The 18,736-nt window shown below is 48.2% G+C and overlaps 1 protein-coding gene across 7 annotated transcripts in view; it reads right to left on the bottom strand.

Annotated features, from left to right (window-relative positions):
- Window positions 1-2,520: 2,520 nt before the first annotated feature.
- Window positions 2,521-18,736, bottom strand: part of LOC142837608 (uncharacterized) — a 38,643-nt gene continuing 22,427 nt past the window's right edge. The window contains exons 1-7 of one of the 7 annotated variants that reach the window (XM_075952779.1): window positions 15,982-16,173; window positions 14,777-14,871; window positions 13,597-14,568; window positions 12,405-12,621; window positions 11,385-11,511; window positions 10,930-11,079; window positions 2,531-5,647 (exon numbers count right to left, since the gene is read on the bottom strand). In XM_075952779.1, the coding sequence (XP_075808894.1) occupies window positions 4,113-5,647; window positions 10,930-11,079; window positions 11,385-11,511; window positions 12,405-12,476 (1,884 nt within the window). In that variant the 5' untranslated portion in view covers window positions 12,477-12,621; window positions 13,597-14,568; window positions 14,777-14,871; window positions 15,982-16,173 and the 3' untranslated portion in view covers window positions 2,531-4,112. The other 6 variants (XM_075952777.1, XM_075952775.1, XM_075952781.1 and 3 more) reach the window with 6 other exon arrangements.

The following is an 18,736-nucleotide window of genomic DNA, read 5'->3' as shown; positions in this document are numbered from 1 at the left end:
TCACTACCTTGAAAGTCAACAGATATTTCCCAGAGAATCTAATTTACTGCTTTCCTGAGACTCGATCCCAAACACGGCTCCAATAGCATGCCCCAATATGGAAGCAGCACCACTTTAGTCACCTGTCAATCACACACACCATGCCCACGGGGTCAGAGGACAGCACTGGCCCATGCCCATATACGTGTCCTAAGGCTACAATTAGGACTAATAATCCTTTTTTTTTTTCTTTTTTAAGATCTTGTCTTTTGAGCTCCAGCGCCCTGCAGGACTGGAGAGCCCTGGTACCTGCACAAAGCACCACACCCAGCTCTGCTGACTGGAGCCCATGTGCTTCCGTCCTGGCTTTGTTCTCTCCCTCTGTGGGAAACAGAAAAGAAGCATAAAGAAAAAACCGAGACTGGTTGTCTTCTCAGTTCTAGCCCAAACTGTGAATAAACTAGTTTGCCCATTTTGATCTTCTTTATGCCATTTTTCTCCCGTGGGCCAATGTTTGTCCACAGAAGTCCAATCAGTGGACCAATGACTTAATGGACTCACTGGAGTATAAACCCTAGCGTGGGTGATGACTGGGCTCACTGGAGTATAAACCCTCTAGCGTGGGTGATGACTGGGCTCACTGCAGTATAAATCCTACCATGGGTGTTGACTGGGCTCACTGGAGTATAAACCCTCTAGCGTGGGTGATGACTGGGCTCACTGCAGTATAAATCCTACCATGGGTGTTGACTGGGCTCACTGGAGTATAAACCCTCTAGCGTGGGTGATGACTGGGCTCACTGCAGTATAAATCCTACCATGGGTGATGACTGGGCTCACTGGAGTATAAACCCTAGTGTGGGTGTTGACTGGGCTCACTGCAGTATAAATCCTACCATGGGTGATGACTGGGCTCACTGGAGTATAAACCCTCTAGCGTGGGTGATGACTGGGCTCACTGCAGTATAAATCCTACCATGGGTGATGACTGGGCTCACTGGAATATAAATCCTAGCGTGGGTGATGACTGGGCTCACTGGAATATAAACCCTACCATGGGTGTTGACTGGGCTCACTGGAATATAAATCCTAGCGTGGGTGTTGACTGGGCTCACTGGAGTATAAATCCTACCATGGGTGTTGACTGGGCTCACTGGAGCATAAACCCTACCATGGGTGTTGACTGGGCTCACTGGAGTATAAATCCTACCATGGGTGTTGACTGGGCTCACTGGAGCATAAACCCTACCATGGGTGTTGACTGGGCTCACTGGAGTATAAACCCTACCATGGGTGTTGACTGGGCTCGCTGGAGTATAAACCCTAGCGTGGGTGTTGACTGGGCTCACTGGAGTATAAATCCTACCGTGGGTGATGACTGGGCTCACTGGACAATGTGTAGGCAGCTGTATGATCAGAGACTCTCTCATGCCCAGTGGTAATTATTACTTTAGAACCTTGAGGAGAGGCTGTTACAAATCTTACGTTTCAGTAACTTCCTAAGACTTGTAAGATGTTTCTGGCATCTTTTAATTTTTTGTTATTTTGAATTACATGTGTTGGTATGGGTACAACACAGGGGAATGATTGCTACAATTTCCCACAAAATTTTAAAATAGTTTGGTAACTGTATGACTTAAATCATTAACTACAGAGACTTAGTTCAAATCATCATTTGAGACTTCTTTCTGTGACAAAATAGTCCTTTAAAAGACTAACACAGGGCCAGGGAGATGGCTGTTAGTAATGCCTTTGTCACACAAACATGAGGACCTGAGTTTGGCCCCAGGAATAATTTGTAATCCCAGTGATGTTGAGATGGGAGTTGAAAACAAGTAGGTCCTTAGAGCTCGCTGGCCACCTAGGTTAGACTTCTTGGGGAGAGTGCGAGCCAATAGGAAACTTTTTCTCAACAAAAAGGTGTCTAAGAATCAACACTTGAGGTAGCCTCTAGACATCTTCACTTCTGTGGACACACATCTGAGCACACCAGCTATCATCTCCATCGGGGTTGCTGTAATTACATTTAAGAGACCCTAAGGTTGGGTCTGTTGTCTCTTAATGCCCTCATAGGAGGGGTGTGGAGGGCCACTGATTCCTCACCCGGTATCTCAACATTCCCCTCCCTGCAATTTGAGTCTGTAGCCTCATGGTCTTGGAAGATTCTGAAGTATACATTATAGTAGAATAATTGAAGAAGGGATGTCATCTATGCAGTTATGGGGATGTTGAAATCTATGTTGGGGTGAGATTTTCTAAGTAGTGTGGCTGCTTTGGGCTCCAAAGCTCCTGAAAGTATCCCTCATGCTCTGTAAGTATGTCTAATAAACTCACCAATTCCCTAAGTTGGGCTTCGGGGGGAGAACTTGGGAGGAGGTAGATACTTGTCTTCTCAAGGTAAGATTTCTCATAGTACACAAGAAGACCCACAGACAAGTGTACCCAAAGGCATGCACACTGATATTTGTACTTCTCCTTACAACCCTTCATTCTTTTTTCCTCAGGTATAATTTGCATATTTAAAATAAGCAATGCACAGCTATAATTAGGTGTCTTTATTTAAATTAAAAACATGGATAAAACCCAAAGCTGAAGGGTCTCCTTGACACAGGGCAACAGGATATCCGAGAGGAGTGCCAACCATCTATAGTTTAGCAGAAACCAAAGGCTTTGAACCCTTGCAAGTAAAGATATATGGACAAAAGGGTTTATTGCATGACTCACTGAGTCACACTACAGCTTCCATGACAAGACTGGGTTTTCTTTTTCTCTTCAGGGCGGTTTGCAAGAGCAGAGGGTAGATACAAAGGGATGAGAAAAGAACAGGATTGAGATGCATGATGCGAAAGACACAAAGAACTTTTGTGGAATATTCCTTTACACTGTGACTGGTTTAATAAAAAGCTGAATAGCCAATGTTGGCTGAGGTTTTCTGTCCTGCCTGGTTCTGAGTCATTCAGTCCCAAAGAAATCACACAGAGGTATACATTAGTTATAAACTGATTGGGCCTAGTAGCTCAGATTTCTTATTAACTCTTAGAACTTATATTAGCCCATTATTCTTGTTTATGTTAGCCACATGGCTTGGTACTTTTTTTGGCGAGGCAGTCACATCTTGCTTCCTTGAGGCTGGGTCACGACTGCAGACTAGGACTTCCTATTTCCTAGGAGGTCCCAGACTAGGACCTCCTGTTCTCATTGACCCGCCTCTACTTCCTGTCTGGTTATCCCCACCTATACTTCCTGCCTGGCTACTGGCCAATCAGTGTTTTATTAAAATACAATTGACAGGGTACAAACCATTGTCCAACAGCAGGCCAATAGCTAGACAGGATTTCAGGGAACAGCGGATGCTGGGAAGATGGTGACATCGCCAGCCAGACACAGAGCCAGCAAGATGGGCATTATGGAGATGAGGTAATAAAGCCACAAGGCAGAAAGTAAACTAATGCCAATGGGTTAATCTAAATTACAAGAGCTAATTAGAAACAAATCCAAGCTATCGGCCAAGCTTTCATAATAAGAACTCTCTGTGTCATTTTTTTTGTGAGCTGGTGGCCCCAAAAGAAAAATCTGTCTACAAAGAATAAGTAAAAAGTTTTTTTAAAAAATTAAAACAAAACCAACCATGGAAAAGGATTTGACTTTGTGGGAAAGTCTTCCACAAGATCACAGTATCTGTAAGAACGGGGTGAGGTAGGAGTCCCTGGGTCTACTGAAATCTGACTTGCGTTTGAAGGGCTTTGTGCATTGGAACCCATTTCAGGTCTCTGCACAGAATGAAATAGACGGACCTTCAGTTGTTGAGAATTTTCCTAGTCCATCACTGGCAATGTTTTCTTCCATTTCCGTGTGGTGATGGCCTTCGGCTGGCGTGGAGACAGAACAACTGCACACGCACACGCGCACGCACACACACGCACGCGCACACACACACACACACATGCACACACACACGCACACACACACGCACGCACACACACACGCACACACACACGCACACGCACGCACACACACACACACACACGCACACACACACGCACACACACACACAGACACACACACACGCACACACATACACGCACGCACACACACGCACGCACACACACACGCACGCACACGCACACACAGCACTAAGGGTTCTCAGCAGTGTGAGTTTGTTGGTGAGATGACAACTGTGAGCTGCGCAGGAAGCCTTTCCCACACTGGTGACAGAGAAAGGGTTTTTCACTCCTGTGAGTTCTCTGATGTGCCTGTAAGGAAGACCTGCCGCTGAAGGCTTTCCCACACTCAGTGCACACGTATGGCTTCTCACCCGTGTGGATTCTCTGATGCTCGTTCAGTTGGGCTTTAGATGACATGGCTTTCCCACAGTCGCTGCACGTGTAAGGCCTCTCCCCAGTGTGAATTCTCTGATGTGTGCTGAGAACTGAGCTGTGGCTGAAGGCTTTCCCACAGTCGGAGCATATGTAGGGTTTCTCGCCAGTGTGTGTCCGGTGATGTACTTGAAGGTGGGATTTCCTCCTGAAGGACTTCCCGCAGTCACAGCATTTATACGGTTTCTCGCCGGTGTGAATTCGATGATGCACGGGCAGGTGGGATTTATTACTGAACAGCTTCCCACAGTCGGGGCATTCGTAAGGCTTCTCCCCGGTGTGAAACCGGCTGTGCTTCTTCAGATCTGATGCATAAACAAACAATTTCCCGCAGTGGCTGCACGTGTAAGGCTTCTCCCCGGTGTGGATTCTCTGGTGTGTGGTGAGGACCGACTTTTGGCTGAAGGCTTTCCCACAGTCAGAACACACATACGGTCTCTCACCTGTGTGTATCCGAAGGTGCACCTTTAGGTGGGATGCATAGCTGAATGACTTCCCACAGTCGTGGCATTTGTAAGGCTTCTTTGTGTGGACTTCCTCGTGCAACTGCAGGTCGGATGTCCTTGTGAGCAGTTTCAGACAGTCAGGACATTCAGAAGGTGTCTCTCCTCGGTTCGTTCCTGGGCAAGAGCTCAACTCAGAGTTTTGGAGGAAGGATTTCCCACATCTGTGACAAATAAAAGGTGTCCCTCTAGTGAGAGCCACTTGCTGCGGGCACAAAGCTGGCCTGGCCGGGAAGCCCTTCCCACATCTGGTATATTCAACTGGCTCGTCCTGAGAAAGAACGTCATGCTTCCTACGCGGTGGCTTCGGGCTGAGAACCTTTCCTGTCCATGCTTTCTCCTCTCTGTCAGGCGCTGCACATCCAGCATTAGGCGGGCTTCGCGTGAAGAGCTGACAGGATTCGACAATGCCATCGGGCTGCCTGGTGGCACTGCATTGATGTTCACTACGTGCTTCAAGGTTAAGGTTAGGCTGCAAAGGTTTCTCAAATGAGCAACACTCTGGAAATCTCTCCTGTGTGGAAATGAGGTGGAGATCTAAAGGAACGGACCCCCTGGGCGCCTCACACTCGTAAGTCTCGTCACTCACCAGTGGTTTCTGGGTGAAGAAAGCAGCGGAACTCAAGAGTGGGCTCTGGTTTGGCTGATCCGTCCTCGTAGGGTCCCCATCCTGCCAGAGCTCCTCTATAACGGAACAATATGAACCACGTTTAGTGATTTCTTCAGAGAAATCATTTGGAAACGCAGCTTTCGCACAAATTTGACGAGCCGAGTCATGCTCTGATTCCTCTGTGAAGAGAAGAGATGAAGGAGCAGACACAGTGAGCATGATGGGAAAGGAATCAGCCTGAACAAAAAGAAGTCTCTGCCAGGTAGTAACGACGCTGAAGATGGAGACAATGGTGAGAAATGCTGACATGGCCCTTGTAACGCCCCAACCCTGATGTAACACAGCACCCGCGTGTGTTGTACGCATCCAGTAGAGTCACTATCTAGGGCAAGCACTAGAGTGAACAGTTGTTTTCTAGAAGGACTGACCTTGAAAAATTGTTGTGAAAAATAGTAGCTGTTTCCCATGATTAGTGGACTTGTTTTTCTGAGAGGATGTTACCCCCTTGGCATGACTATGGTCACAAGATGCTTCTGGCACGCCTGAGGCGTTCAGATTATTGGGTACTGCAAAGGGTACACAATAAGGGAGCAGGGGTGTGACGATTTCCTTAAGCGAAACAGAGAGTAGATTAGGAACCTTGGCATGAGGAAATACTTCAACCGAAAAACAACTCTGTGTAACAATCAGTAAATAGGAATCAGTTCATCAGAGGCTGAGCTTTCCTGCTGCCACACAGGCCTTAGAATTTTATCTTGAGCGACCTCTTTCTCCGACCAACTCGTGCAACCTAGAACAGCTGACACTATGAGGTGAATACGCGATCTCATTTAATCCTCGCTACCACCCCACAAGGCATCTGCTCCTATACTCTGTCTTCCTCATGAGGAAACGGAAGCAGCAGGCAGTAGATAATTTGTCGGGAAGACCTGGTTTGGCGAAAGACAATCCACTTACGCAGGAGGCCCGTGCTATAGACACAGAAGGATAAACAAGGGGAGGAAGCAGGCCCGGCTGCTACAGGCCCGGCTGCTGCTGGCACTGTCAATGACAGCCAATCTCAGAAGAAAGGGTTGTCAGCAGAGGCCTCCATTAGCTCGAGAAAAGCCTCTGACCATTTTCTCACCTGGTTAAATTTGTTCTTTCCCTCTGTTGGCAAGGATTAGCTACACACTTCACCCATGCTCCACAAGCCCTTCTCCTGAACTTTACACCCCCAAATTTTTGTTTTTGTATCTTATTTGTCGGTTTAATGTGTTTGCGTGCACAGGTGTACGTGTTTACCCATGCACGCAGAGGCCAAGGGTTGAGTGTCTTCTTCAATCACTTTCAACCTTATTTTCTGAGACAAGGTCCGCCAATGAATCTGGAAATTGCCAGTTCAGTTAGAAATGGATGCAAGAAAGCCTCAGGGGTCCTCTTGTCTCGCAGACCCGGCACTGGGTTACAGGAGTCAGTTTCTGATGCGTGTGTTAGGGACCGGACCTGGATCTTCATGCTTGCATAGCAAGTTCTCTACCAGCCGGGTCACCTGCCCAGACTGCATGTGTGTGTGTGTGTCTCCTGTGTGACTGTGTGTACACTCGTGGAGGCAGAAGCAGACTGCATGTGTGTGTGTGTGTCTCCTGTGTGACTGTGTGTACACTCGTGGAGGCAGAAGCAGACTGCATGTGTGTGTGTGTGTGTGTCTCCTGTGTGACTGTGTGTACACTCGTGGAGGCAGAAGCAGACTGCATGTGTGTGTGTGTGTCCTGTGTGACTGTGTGTACACTCGTGGAGGCAGAAGCAGACTGCATGTGTGTGTGTGTGTCCTGTGTGACTGTGTGTACACTCGTGGAGGCAGAAGCAGACTGCATGTGTGTGTGTGTGTCCTGTGTGACTGTGTGTACACTCGTGGAGGCAGAAGCAGACTGCATGTGTGTGTGTGTGTCCTGTGTGACTGTGTGTACACTCGTGGAGGCAGAAGCAGACTGCATGTGTGTGTGTGTCCTGTGTGACTGTGTGTACACTCGTGGAGGCAGAAGCAGACTGCATGTGTGTGTGTGTCTCCTGTGTGACTGTGTGTACACTCGTGGAGGCAGAAGCAGACTGCATGTGTGTGTGTGTCTCCTGTGTGACTGTGTGTACACTCGTGGAGGCAGAAGCAGACTGCACGTGTGCTATCTGTGCTCACCTTTGCATTGCGTGTAGAAGCTGGAGATCAACTTTAAATCTCTCTCTAGTGCTCTCATTTTTTTATTTGTTTATTTTTTGAGGCAGGGTGTCTCGTTGAATCGAGAGCTCACTATTTCAGCTGGACTGGCTATCAGGTCCCTGATATCCCACTACCAGTGCTAGAGTAACAGACACACAGGCTTTTATATGGCAGCTAGGAACCCAAACTCGGGTCCTTACCATCGCATGGCAATAATGTTACTCAGTGATTCATCTCACTAGCTACAACCACCAGATTTCCTTTGAGACATGCTCACTGAACTTGGAAGACACTATTTTGGCTAGACTGGCTGGTAGACCTAGAAAATGACTACTGTTCTCCCATTCCCAGGCCTTAGTGTGGGGGCAACAAATTCTTAAAGACGAACTTTACACACTACTGTCCTCACTTTTCCTTTTGATACTATATTGTCAGCCCTTCAGCATCCATCTGGAATATTACAAACTCTGTAGCACAGGGATTCTTAACATAAATTGCCAATATTGGGCTGAAAAGATGGCTTAGCAGTTAAGAGCACTTGCTGCTCTTGCAGAAGATCTGAGTTTGGTTCCCAGCACCCACACGACCACTCACAACCATCTGTAACTCCAGTTCCAAGGGATTCAGCACTCTCGTATGGCTCTGCAAGCACCAGGCCACACACATGGTACACAGGTATACATGCAGGCAAAGCACTCATACATATAAAATAAAAATAAATACATCTTTAAAATATATTTTATTTCTCCACTGTATCCCAACAACCTCAACATAAAACAGTCAATTACTCCTGACTTTGAGCATCCTCTCGCTCAGTGGTTCTCACATGGGTTCTCCTGGGGGAGAGGTCAAATAACCATTCCACAGGGGTCATATGTCAGATAGCCTACGTATCAGATGTCTCATTACGATTCATAACGTAGCAAAATTACAGTTATGAAGTAGTAACACAAACAATTTCCTGGTTGGGGTCACCATGACATGAGGAACTGCATTAAAGGGTCACAGCAGTAGGAAGGTTGGGAACCACTGCTTTAACTCAGCTAGGTTGCTTTGTCTGGTTCTTTATTCCAATTCAAAATTACTTCATGAATAACCAGCACAGGTGCCCTCAAAATCAACTCCCGTGTCATCTCAGATTTGGGGTGACCCCCAAGAGCAGTTCTCTGCGTCCCCATGCTCATGGCTGCATTTCAAGCAGCCTCCCTTGCATATTCAGGACGAAGGCTCTAAAGGATATCGTCCTGGTTCTCAAGCTGTTGTCCACAGCGTCCACTACAGCCTGCTTCCTTCCGTTTACTTTAGCAGACACTGGAAAATCTTCTAAATTAGGAGAAACGGTATCTTCTGCTTAGTTTTGGAAATTCAAGACATATAGTTTTTTTTTTTAATTTGCTAAACTGCTGCCCACAAGGCTTTTTCTGACACAACAACAAAACAAAAATGGAGATGACAAGCCAATCAACAGATTGTACGCAATGGGGAACACCAGCAGAGCAGACATTAACAGAGACCTGTCTACACCTGGCTCAGAGCGCAAGTGAGGAAAACACTCGGGGTCATTTGCAAATTGGAAACACACGGCCACTGAAAGAGCTGGTGCGGTCTACATCATATGAAATAATTGGATATTTGTGTCTAATCTATTAGGAAGAAGAGAAAGAAAACAGAAACGTTTGCTATAAGAGAAACTGGCAATAGAATGTTAACTGAAAGTGAAATCCAAAAATCTCAACAGGACAAAAAGTCTAAATAAGGAAACAGGGAATTAGTTTGTACTGATCTCAGCAGAATTAAAAGGTCATGTAAATTGTGTAATAGAAAGTAAAAATGAGCAGGAGCTGTGAAGTAATAAACTCAAGGACAAGAGCCTAGAAACGGAAATTCCACTTTCTAATGTGGATGAGGATGACCCCAGTTTCCCACGTTTCAAAACTAAGGAAGGGGTCATTCACAGGACCAGTCCTCTGAACAGCTAGACATGGCAGGAGGCTCACCACACAGAGACCACAGAGGCCACGGAGAAATCACAAGTCAACGTGTCCTGTGATAAAAACACTCGACAACCGGCAACGTAAGGGAGGAAAGACTTCACCTTGCCATTCCAGGTTACAGCCCACCATTTCAGGGACTTCAAGGTTGCGGGAAGCCGAGGAAACGGGTCACATGACAGACGAGAAAGACCGAACACGGGCCTAGCTATTACTCAGCTCACGGTCTGTACCGCACATTCTATGACCCAGTTCCAGGAACGGTGCTGCCCACAGAGCTGGGTATTCCCACATCAAATAATGGAATTCCCCAGAGACAAGGCCACAGGCCAACCTAGACAACTCCTCATCAAGACTCTTTCCAGGTGATTCTATGTTGTATCAACTTGACAAAAACAGCCACAGGAGGACTAAGAGGTCAGAATGGCTTAGAAGGCAATTCCTATAAGAAGTATGGCCAGGCCCACAAGACGGCTGAGTGGGAAAAGGTGCTTGCTGTCAATCAAGCCTGATCCCTAGGAGAGAAGCGACTCCCTGTGAGTTGTCCTCAGACCACAGGGGTGAGTGGCATGTGCACGCCCAGGAACGTAAACATATAATAGTAAGAAATGATTACAAGGGGACATATGAAATAGGATTACGATGGTGCCACAGTTAGGTGGATACCAAAGAAGATACAGGATGAAAAAAGACAGTAAGGAAGGGATAAATAGTGTAAAAGAATTAGGAGTTTTACCACACAATGATAAAACTCACAAAAAATAATATATACATAGCAATGCCTTTCCATAACAGATATAATGAGATACTCTAGGAGGGCCTGGAGAGATGGCTCAGGGGTTCCGAGTGCTTGCTGCTCTTCCAGAGGACCAGAGTTCAGCTCCCCGCACCTTCATGGGTGCTCATAACCACCTGTACTCCAGCACTCTTTGGCCTTTTCTAACACACACACACACACACGCTCAAAATTTAAAAACTAAAACAAGGAACCTGTATTTCACTCATTACACAAGCAATATATTAACCACGCTGATAACGTCAACTGTCAACGACTAGGATGCACAGACGGAAATCCACGTGTGATTTGTTTCATGCTCTCCAAACACGGACTGTGAATTTGTACAGACCATTAGAATGCAAATATCCAGTAAGCACCTTTCTGCCCCTGCAAATGCTCGTAACAAAATGTACAGTGTTTCCTATGAAACCCTAGGTGACCGACCCTACTAGGGGATGAGTAAGTCTCTCACCTGTCTATCAGATGACAGTCACTCACCTTGACACGGACACCTCTGATGTGGGAAATCAGCGTTCTTCATCCTGAGGAGGGCCTCCGGCCTGGGATACCCTGTGAGTTGCAAGGCTACTGGATCTGTTGCGTCTTCGTAGGTCTTAGAGGGTATCCAATGAACTCTGTACTGGTTAACTGTAAAAGTCAACATTAAATAACACATTAAAAGGTGCTCAAGAGTGAAGCAAGGCCGGGCGGTGGTGGCGCACGCCTTTAATCCCAGCACTCGGGAGGCAGAGGCAGGCGGATCTTTGTGAGTTCGAGGCCAGCCTGGTCTAGAAGAGCTAGTTCCAGGACAGGCTCCAAAGCCACAGAGAAACCCTGTCTCGAAAAACAAAAAAACAAAAACAAAAAACAAAAAAAAAGTGAAGCAAGGACAAAACAGAAATCATCACAGGTTTCTGATATTCCACCCTGGATCCCCAGGTGGCTGTGCTCACCCACTGCCAAGAGGTGGCTGTAGATCTCCAGCATCACGTCCTGGTACAGGCGTCGCTGGGCGGAGTCCAGATGCTGCCACTCCTCCTGGCTGAAGCCCACAGTCACATCCTCAAAGGACACCAATCTCTACACAACAGAAAGACACAGTAAGTAGCCATGAGTCTTTAATGATTTCCGCTCCCCAGGAAGCACCATTAAACTTTCCACCAAAAAAAGATTTCATTTTTATGTTCAGGCCTAAAGACAGTATATAAAAACACCCTGCCATGCATTGTATACTACGTCACATCCAACCCCACAGAGGATAGAATTTCTCCACCAAATATAAGCAGGATGACAGCTATTAAGCCATGTTAAGCTTGTCTAGAGTTGTGTAGGGCTCCTGGGGCTCACTGCTACAGTATGAGCTTCTACTCTTGGGAAGACTGGGATTGGCAAAACAACAAATGTAAGGACTCAGCGAGGGCTAAAACGGGGCGTTTTACAAAGGTGCGCAGAGAAACTGGTGGGAGGGCGGATTCAGCAGTGGCTGCCGTGCTCTGTAGAGCACACAGCTGAAACTGTAAATCAGAGGCTTGCGGTAGGAAGGCCCACGCGAATTTGGGGAGCAACAGTGGGCTCTGGCGAGGTCTACACGTATCCAAACCCATCACTGGACACAACCGGGCAGGGGTGATTTGGAGGTCCAGCTTCACAAACCACCCAGCAGCCACTCACCTGCAAATACCATGATTAAGCCAAAGCTAGACTTGGAGGTACCTACTTCTCGCCAGTCCCCTCTATGTGGGTTGACTAGAAACAGGACTCCCCAGGAGGTCATGGACGAGCAGACAAACCTGAACCCGAGAAGCAGCACACCGGGCATGTCACAAAATAATGAGGAAATGCTAGGGTTTCCATGCTCTGGGCTTCCCTCTCAGCTGGAGACTCAGGGTCACCTCAGAAACGGAGCTCACGTCTGGTACTGCCAATGTCTACCCCCAGTTCTGGAGGACAGACCCTGGGGCGCCTCTCCTCACCTCACACAATCCATACTGCGCATCTGCTTCCAGTCTCTGGGGCTTCTGGCAGAAGGCCCCGTCAGTAGACATGTCCTCTGTGCTGTCTCCTCTGGGTCTCGGATTGCCTCAGGATTCGGGTGAGCATGTGGAGCCTCTGAGTAGAGCTGACGTGCACAACTCAGCTGTGCTGTGCTGGAAAATCAGCAGCGCGAATGACTTGGCACGACCCAGGGAGCTACAAAGACGAAGTCCTGGAAAGTCAGTGACCGTGGGTCACTCATACAACATTTGCCCTACCCAACAGGCATCACATAGACACTGCAGAGTAGTGAAAGCCCAACTCTTTTTCCCTTTTCTTTCCTTTTTTTTTTTTTGAGCAGGGTTTCTCTGTGTGTAACCCTGACTACCCAACAGTTCACTCTGTAGACCAGGCTGGCCTCGGCAGAGATTCACCTGCCTCTGCCTCCTGAGTGCTGGGGTTAAGGGCATCCACCACCACGCCTAGCCTAACTTTTAACTTTATAAAGATCCAGGAAACAAACAAAAAGACAATGATTTTGAACTCTGGTTACAAAGAATTCAGTGCAGGTTTCCCAGCCTTTAGTGTGAGAAGAGAAGACAGTAAGCAACGTGAGCTTTCCAAAGAAAGGTGCAGTGTTCATAGGATTTGGGAATCAAGTCCTTAGCACCTGCCTGGCAGCGAAGAAAATACAGGCAAAAGAAGACTCTTTCTGCTTAATGGCACTCTGTCCTACTTCCAACACGTCATTTAGTTTAAGCTGCCGTGCTCTGCAGAGCATGCCAGCTGCTCCTTTATTTGTCCTGCCCGACATTTTCTTTGTGTGTACCTGTAAACATGTTCTTTTTTAGCCCACACTTATTCTTTAAGCATGCTGTTTTACATGTCTGAACCAAAGTTGATTCCCAGCACCCACATCAGGGGCTCAGACCACCTGTAACTCAAGCAAGGGCTTCCACATGCATCCGTACCCATGGGCACAGTCCCCAAACAGGCACACATCACGCTATTAAAAGTTGAAAATAACTGACTAAAAATCAGCAAGTGTCAACTCAGTTTTATTTAATGTTTGCTCGGTACTCTCAACTGTAGTCTCTCCGATGGCTCACACCGTCCCTGGAAGGACAATCTTGGGGACACAGCAAGGAAAGCTTGCGAGAAGAACAGAGACCTTGGCCCTGGGAGTCCGACCTGCTCTTTGTGCTGTCAAAGATGGGAAACTTCAGACACTCCTTAAGCCCAATGCGTTTTCAAAAGGCGTCCAGGCAAAGACAGGGCGTTAAGTTTCCCTTGCTCAGGGCCAGAGGCCATACTCTGAAAGACACCTACTAAGAAAGTAAATCTGATGGTTCATCTTCAAAATCAAAGCACCCTGAATCAACTTAGCTTCAGCTACACATGGACAAAAACATTAGACCCCTGCTAAGTGTCTGCTACCTAACCTCCTCAAAAAGCAAAACAAACCCCAAACCCCTAGATATTCAGAGTAGAAAAGACTAACAGCAGGTCGTACGTCTACCAGCAATATAATAACCAGGGCGTGATGTCTGGAGAGGAGCACGGGACGAGAAGAAAGAAAGTGGCAGTGGGAGGGGTAAGATCCCCACAACCGTGTCCTCCTGATGATTACTTAGCCAATTAGGCAAAAGAAGTTTTTAATTCTCTGGGCACTTCAATTTACATGACACTTCTGTAACCCACACTCGGAGGCAGAAGCAGGAGAATCACCGCCAAGTTTGAGGCCCGTCTGGTGGCTTAGACTTCTTAGACTTCTGCTTGGCTGTTTCTACCCAACCTACACCATCTGAGGAACCTGCCTCACTCCATTTTGAAGGCAAGGGCTGTATTGTTAAAAATAGGTTTCTGTCTGTTTCCAGGAACCTGACCTGCCCCAACCCATGACCTTGACTTGGTTTTGGTAACGCGCAGCCCCAGAACCCTCCCTGATCACTTGTGACCATTCAGTAAGGGCTACTGTTTGAGATTTTTCTCTACTTCCTCACTACTCCACTGTTTTAGGTAAATCTGCTTTGCAAGGCAGGCTGTGGTGGTGCACACCTTTAATCCCAGGACTGCAGAGGCAGAGGAAGGCGGCTCCCTGTGAGTTCATCTATGTGGTCTACAGTTTTCCAGGACAGCTATGGCTACACAGAGTACCTCTGCCTTGAAACAAACCAAGATGAAATGAAATAAACCTGCTTTACAACCACTCACAATTTTACACCTTAAAAGGCCCGAGGAATGGACTCGGAGCCGCTCTCCCTAACCCAACTTAGCAGGCAGGCACAGTCAGTTTTTGGGTGCACTCCAATAAAAATCGAGCTTGCTTCAAATTTGGCTCAAAATTGTAGGAGTGGTGTTACATTCTCACCTGGTGGGATTGACACATCCCCCTTCAGGGTTGAAGGCTCAAAGATTTTTTTCTAAATGCATTGGTCTTCTTCAATTCTAGAAACTGTAAAGCCCCTGAGAACAGACCACCCCCAGAGGAGGACAATTAGGCACCAGGATGAGGCTTCACAGTAGAAATAAACACCAAGGAGGAAAAAGATGGGCCTAGCACAAGGACCAGATTAACTTTCTGCGGGACCACATACACCATGACCAGGACTTCTTAATCATCTAAGTACACATGCAGCATCTAAAGGAGGATGTGGGCTATGAGGCCCCCCTGCTATGCTAAGCAGCCTCCATCTTCAGGGATCCCACTGGTACCACCTCCGAAGGGTAAAAGCCAGGAGCCATCACACCCTGCCAGATAACTTTATTAGGCGAACCTCTTGACCAGCAGTCCCAAACCTCTGTGTCACGACTGACTGGGGTCCCTGAGTTCTTTACCACTTCTGCTCCATGTGGCTGATTTGAAGAAACTTCCCCTCCTCTCTCTGCTTTTCACCAATAGGGGCACCAGACCATGGTCAACTTGTTGGGACTGCAGGGGGCCAAGCACTTAGCCTAACCCCTATTTACAGCACCACACTGCTCAACTGCTGCTCACAGATCGTAGCCAAGTCCACGGGGTCCCAAAGACAGGCTAGCACACACCTTCAAGAGCCCCAATATTCAAACCGGTCACAGGAATTAGTACGTTTTAAATTTTTTCTTTCTCAGCACCTCCCTATGGGAAATGTAATGGGGTTAGAGAAATGGCCCGAAGCCCTGGTCCCCAGCACCTGCACCCAGTTCCGCTCCCTAGAGCCCGCAGCTACGACCTCGCGCAGACTGCCCCATCCCTTCTTTCAATTCTGACACGGCGTAGGCTTGGGCAGGCCGAGGATACTGCGGCCCGGGTGTAGGGTGTAAAGTGTGAATAAACTCATTTTCCATCTTTTTCTCCTCTCGCAGGCAGACTCAAGCCTCAGGTCACGGCCATGCAAACACTCGCAGTCCAGAAGGCGACTCACAGACACACACCAGCCCCAGGCTCCATCGCCGCCCTCAGCAATCCTGCTCTGCCTACTCCCACAGGACGCCCAGCCCAACCACGGCATCCCCCTGCAGCCTCCGCCGCCGTCGCTGGGCTGGACCAGCGCTCGGCAGGCAGCACAGCGCCCGCCCTGCCCCGCAGGCACTCACCTCACTACACCGCAGAGCGAGCTGTGCGCACGGCCCGCCAGGCAGCGACTTCCGCCCGCGGACTGAGGATTCCCCAGGGTCGGAATCCAAACTCCCACGGCGTCCCGGTAACGATAACAACACCAACACCGAACCACGTGAAGAACTAAGCGGAAGTAGTGCTCCAGAACGTCTCTGGCCACACCTCAGCCTGTCCCCGCCCCAGCGGAAGTCGGTATTGCGCGTGGCCACTGCGGCTTGTAAAGTTACCGGAGTTGTCTTGCGCGTGCCCAGCACCACTCGGGAGGCTATGCTTTGCTGATAGTCATAGCGGTGTACATTCTGGTCCCCCCCCCCCAGACATTGTCATGGCCACGTCCGTATTCCAGTTAGACGGAAGTCACCGTCAGAGTGCTCATTTCCGTACATGCATGGGTCATGTGGAATGCCACAGACGAAAAGTCTGAAGCTGCCTCACATCGTCAGGGGATTATTCTCTGCGTGGATGTACACGTGTCTAAGAGACTGATGTTTCATAGTCCTAAATTTTCTCTGTATTTTCACACGGACTTAGGGCTTTTTTTTTCTTCTGATTTTCTAAAATTTGAAAACTAGAAAGGGTTATTGCCATGGAGGCGGGAAGCGAAACCATGGGAATCATTAAAGGTCTGAAATGAACCTTTCTGTACACCATCCTGGAGATGTTATGGTTCCCTGTAGAAAAACATGTATCCTCACTTAGAGTTTAAAAACAAAACAAAGAAACAAAAATTAGTGCAGAATAGTAACAATGTAGAACAGGCCGGTGAGGAGAAAATGCGGAGAGGTCGGTCAGAGAGTGAAGAGAACTGTGAGAATAAACCGAGAGGTGGTCAAAGTCTCTCCTGGGCTAAGCCACTCTTGAAGGGGGACGACGAGGACACCGCACAGCAGGGGCTTCCTCCCAGATCCCAGAACAGGCGCAAACCACACCCAAACACCTCTTTTCACAGAGAGATCCTTTATTAAACGAGGAAGAAAAGCTAAAGTGGCTCCCTCCGGACTCTGGCGTAAAACAGCATCAATGACCTTGCAGGTGTGAGAGAAGACAGCAGAGGGAGGTCTGCGTGCGGAAAGGCTGTGGTGTGGCGGTGAGGAGATAAAGGACCAGGGAGGAGGGGTAGGGAGCAAGGGAAACAGGACGGGGTATTTGTTGTGTCAGGGTGGGGGTGGGACAAAGGACAGATGTGGCACGAGGGCAAATGGCGGTTTATAAAAGTAAAGGGGATGCTCCGTGTTAGGATGAGGTGTTTAATTTTAATTGGGCCTGTTAATTAGGTGGGCCGAAAGGGGCTTCTGATTGCTGGACTTCAATAGGTTGATAACTGGAATTTGGTAGTCGGTCTCAGGAGGAGGGACTGGCCAAATAAAGGAACAGTCCTTGGTGGGTATCTTTGGGAACGCCATCTAATGGCTTTTAGCAAGGCAGAGGGAATGAGAGGAGGGCGAGACCTGCCAGAGCCACATGCCCCTGTGGGCTAGTGTTCCTTCAGCTCTAGCCCTGGCTGGCCAGGACTGTTTAGATGGATCTTCTGCCCCTGTCCCCCAAGTGCTGGGATTATAGGCATGTGCCACCAGACAGTCTTGTTCTTTCCTCTGAGGACAGACTACAGGAATGCGATCAGAGCTTTAAGACCAAAGGGAGCTCCTGCAGCCCCTAAAGCAGTGTCAGGATTGCTAGGAGGGATGGGGCTGGGAGGTGTGTGTATGTAAATGTAGCTGTGGGCGCCAGGCACCCATCCAGTCGTTTGTAAATGATTTGTTCTTCATGGCATATGGATGGGAGTGGGGTGAGGAGTTCTTGTCCCCGTGTGCTTTTAGACTGGGGAAGAAGTTAGCTGAAGAGAGAGCTCTATCCATTCATGCTGCGTGAACACTCCAGCTTGTCTGCCTGCGTTAGGTCCCAGGGCTCCTCTAGCCCCTTGCTCATGCGCTCTAAGTAAGCTCACTGAACTCACTGGGTCCCCAGGTTGAACAAGGGTGAAACTCCACTTTGTTTGTTGTTGGGACCCTGTGAGAGTGGGGTAGACATTGTTTACTTCTCCCCAGGGAAGGAATTCTGACAATGCCTATGCTTACTGACCGTCCTAACGTACCCTTCAGCAAAGTCAGCAGTCCTTAGCCCCATTATGGACAAGTTGCTCCTTAGGGAAAATGATCAGCTCAGGTCTGGTATTCCCAGAGGGGCTGGAGGGATGAGGTTAGAAGGCCAGAGGCCAAACACCACCAGAAGACAACCACCAGCTTTACCAAGGTAGCATGGCATTGAGCTACTTTTCACAGTGTCCTTGCCTCTCTGGTGACTTCGAAAACCAATCAGATCAGATTGGGTGCAGGAGGAAAGGAGGAGTCCAATGGGGCCGGTTATGCCCAGATCACAGAGTCCCCCAAAAGCCAAGTAGGAGACCAGATCCTGTATGCAAAAACAAAGAACCCTTATTTTTATTTAAATTCGAACTCAGACTCTCCATATGTCCAATGTATTGGAGTGACCGGAGAGCCCTGAGATCACTTTGAGGTTTTTATCATAGCAGAGGTTGGGGTGAGGGACTTCTAAGGTTCAGGACCCCTGATTGGCTGACATTTGTCTAGGGGTGTCCTGGTGAAAAGTGATGGGTGTGTGCTGGCAGGTGGTCCTGTCTACAGTGGTTGGAATGTTAGGAATTTCCTTTGGATGGTCTGTTCCTGGGTGGTGTCTGGGTGGTCTCAATTTGTGGTCTTTTTTGGAACCAGGTAT

The sequence above is a fragment of the Microtus pennsylvanicus genome, chromosome 18, assembly GCF_037038515.1.
Source record: "Microtus pennsylvanicus isolate mMicPen1 chromosome 18, mMicPen1.hap1, whole genome shotgun sequence".
Taxonomy (NCBI): Eukaryota; Metazoa; Chordata; class Mammalia; order Rodentia; family Cricetidae; genus Microtus; species Microtus pennsylvanicus.
The sequence above is the reverse complement of the archived record's forward strand: the minus strand, read 5'-3'. Positions and strand labels throughout refer to the sequence as shown.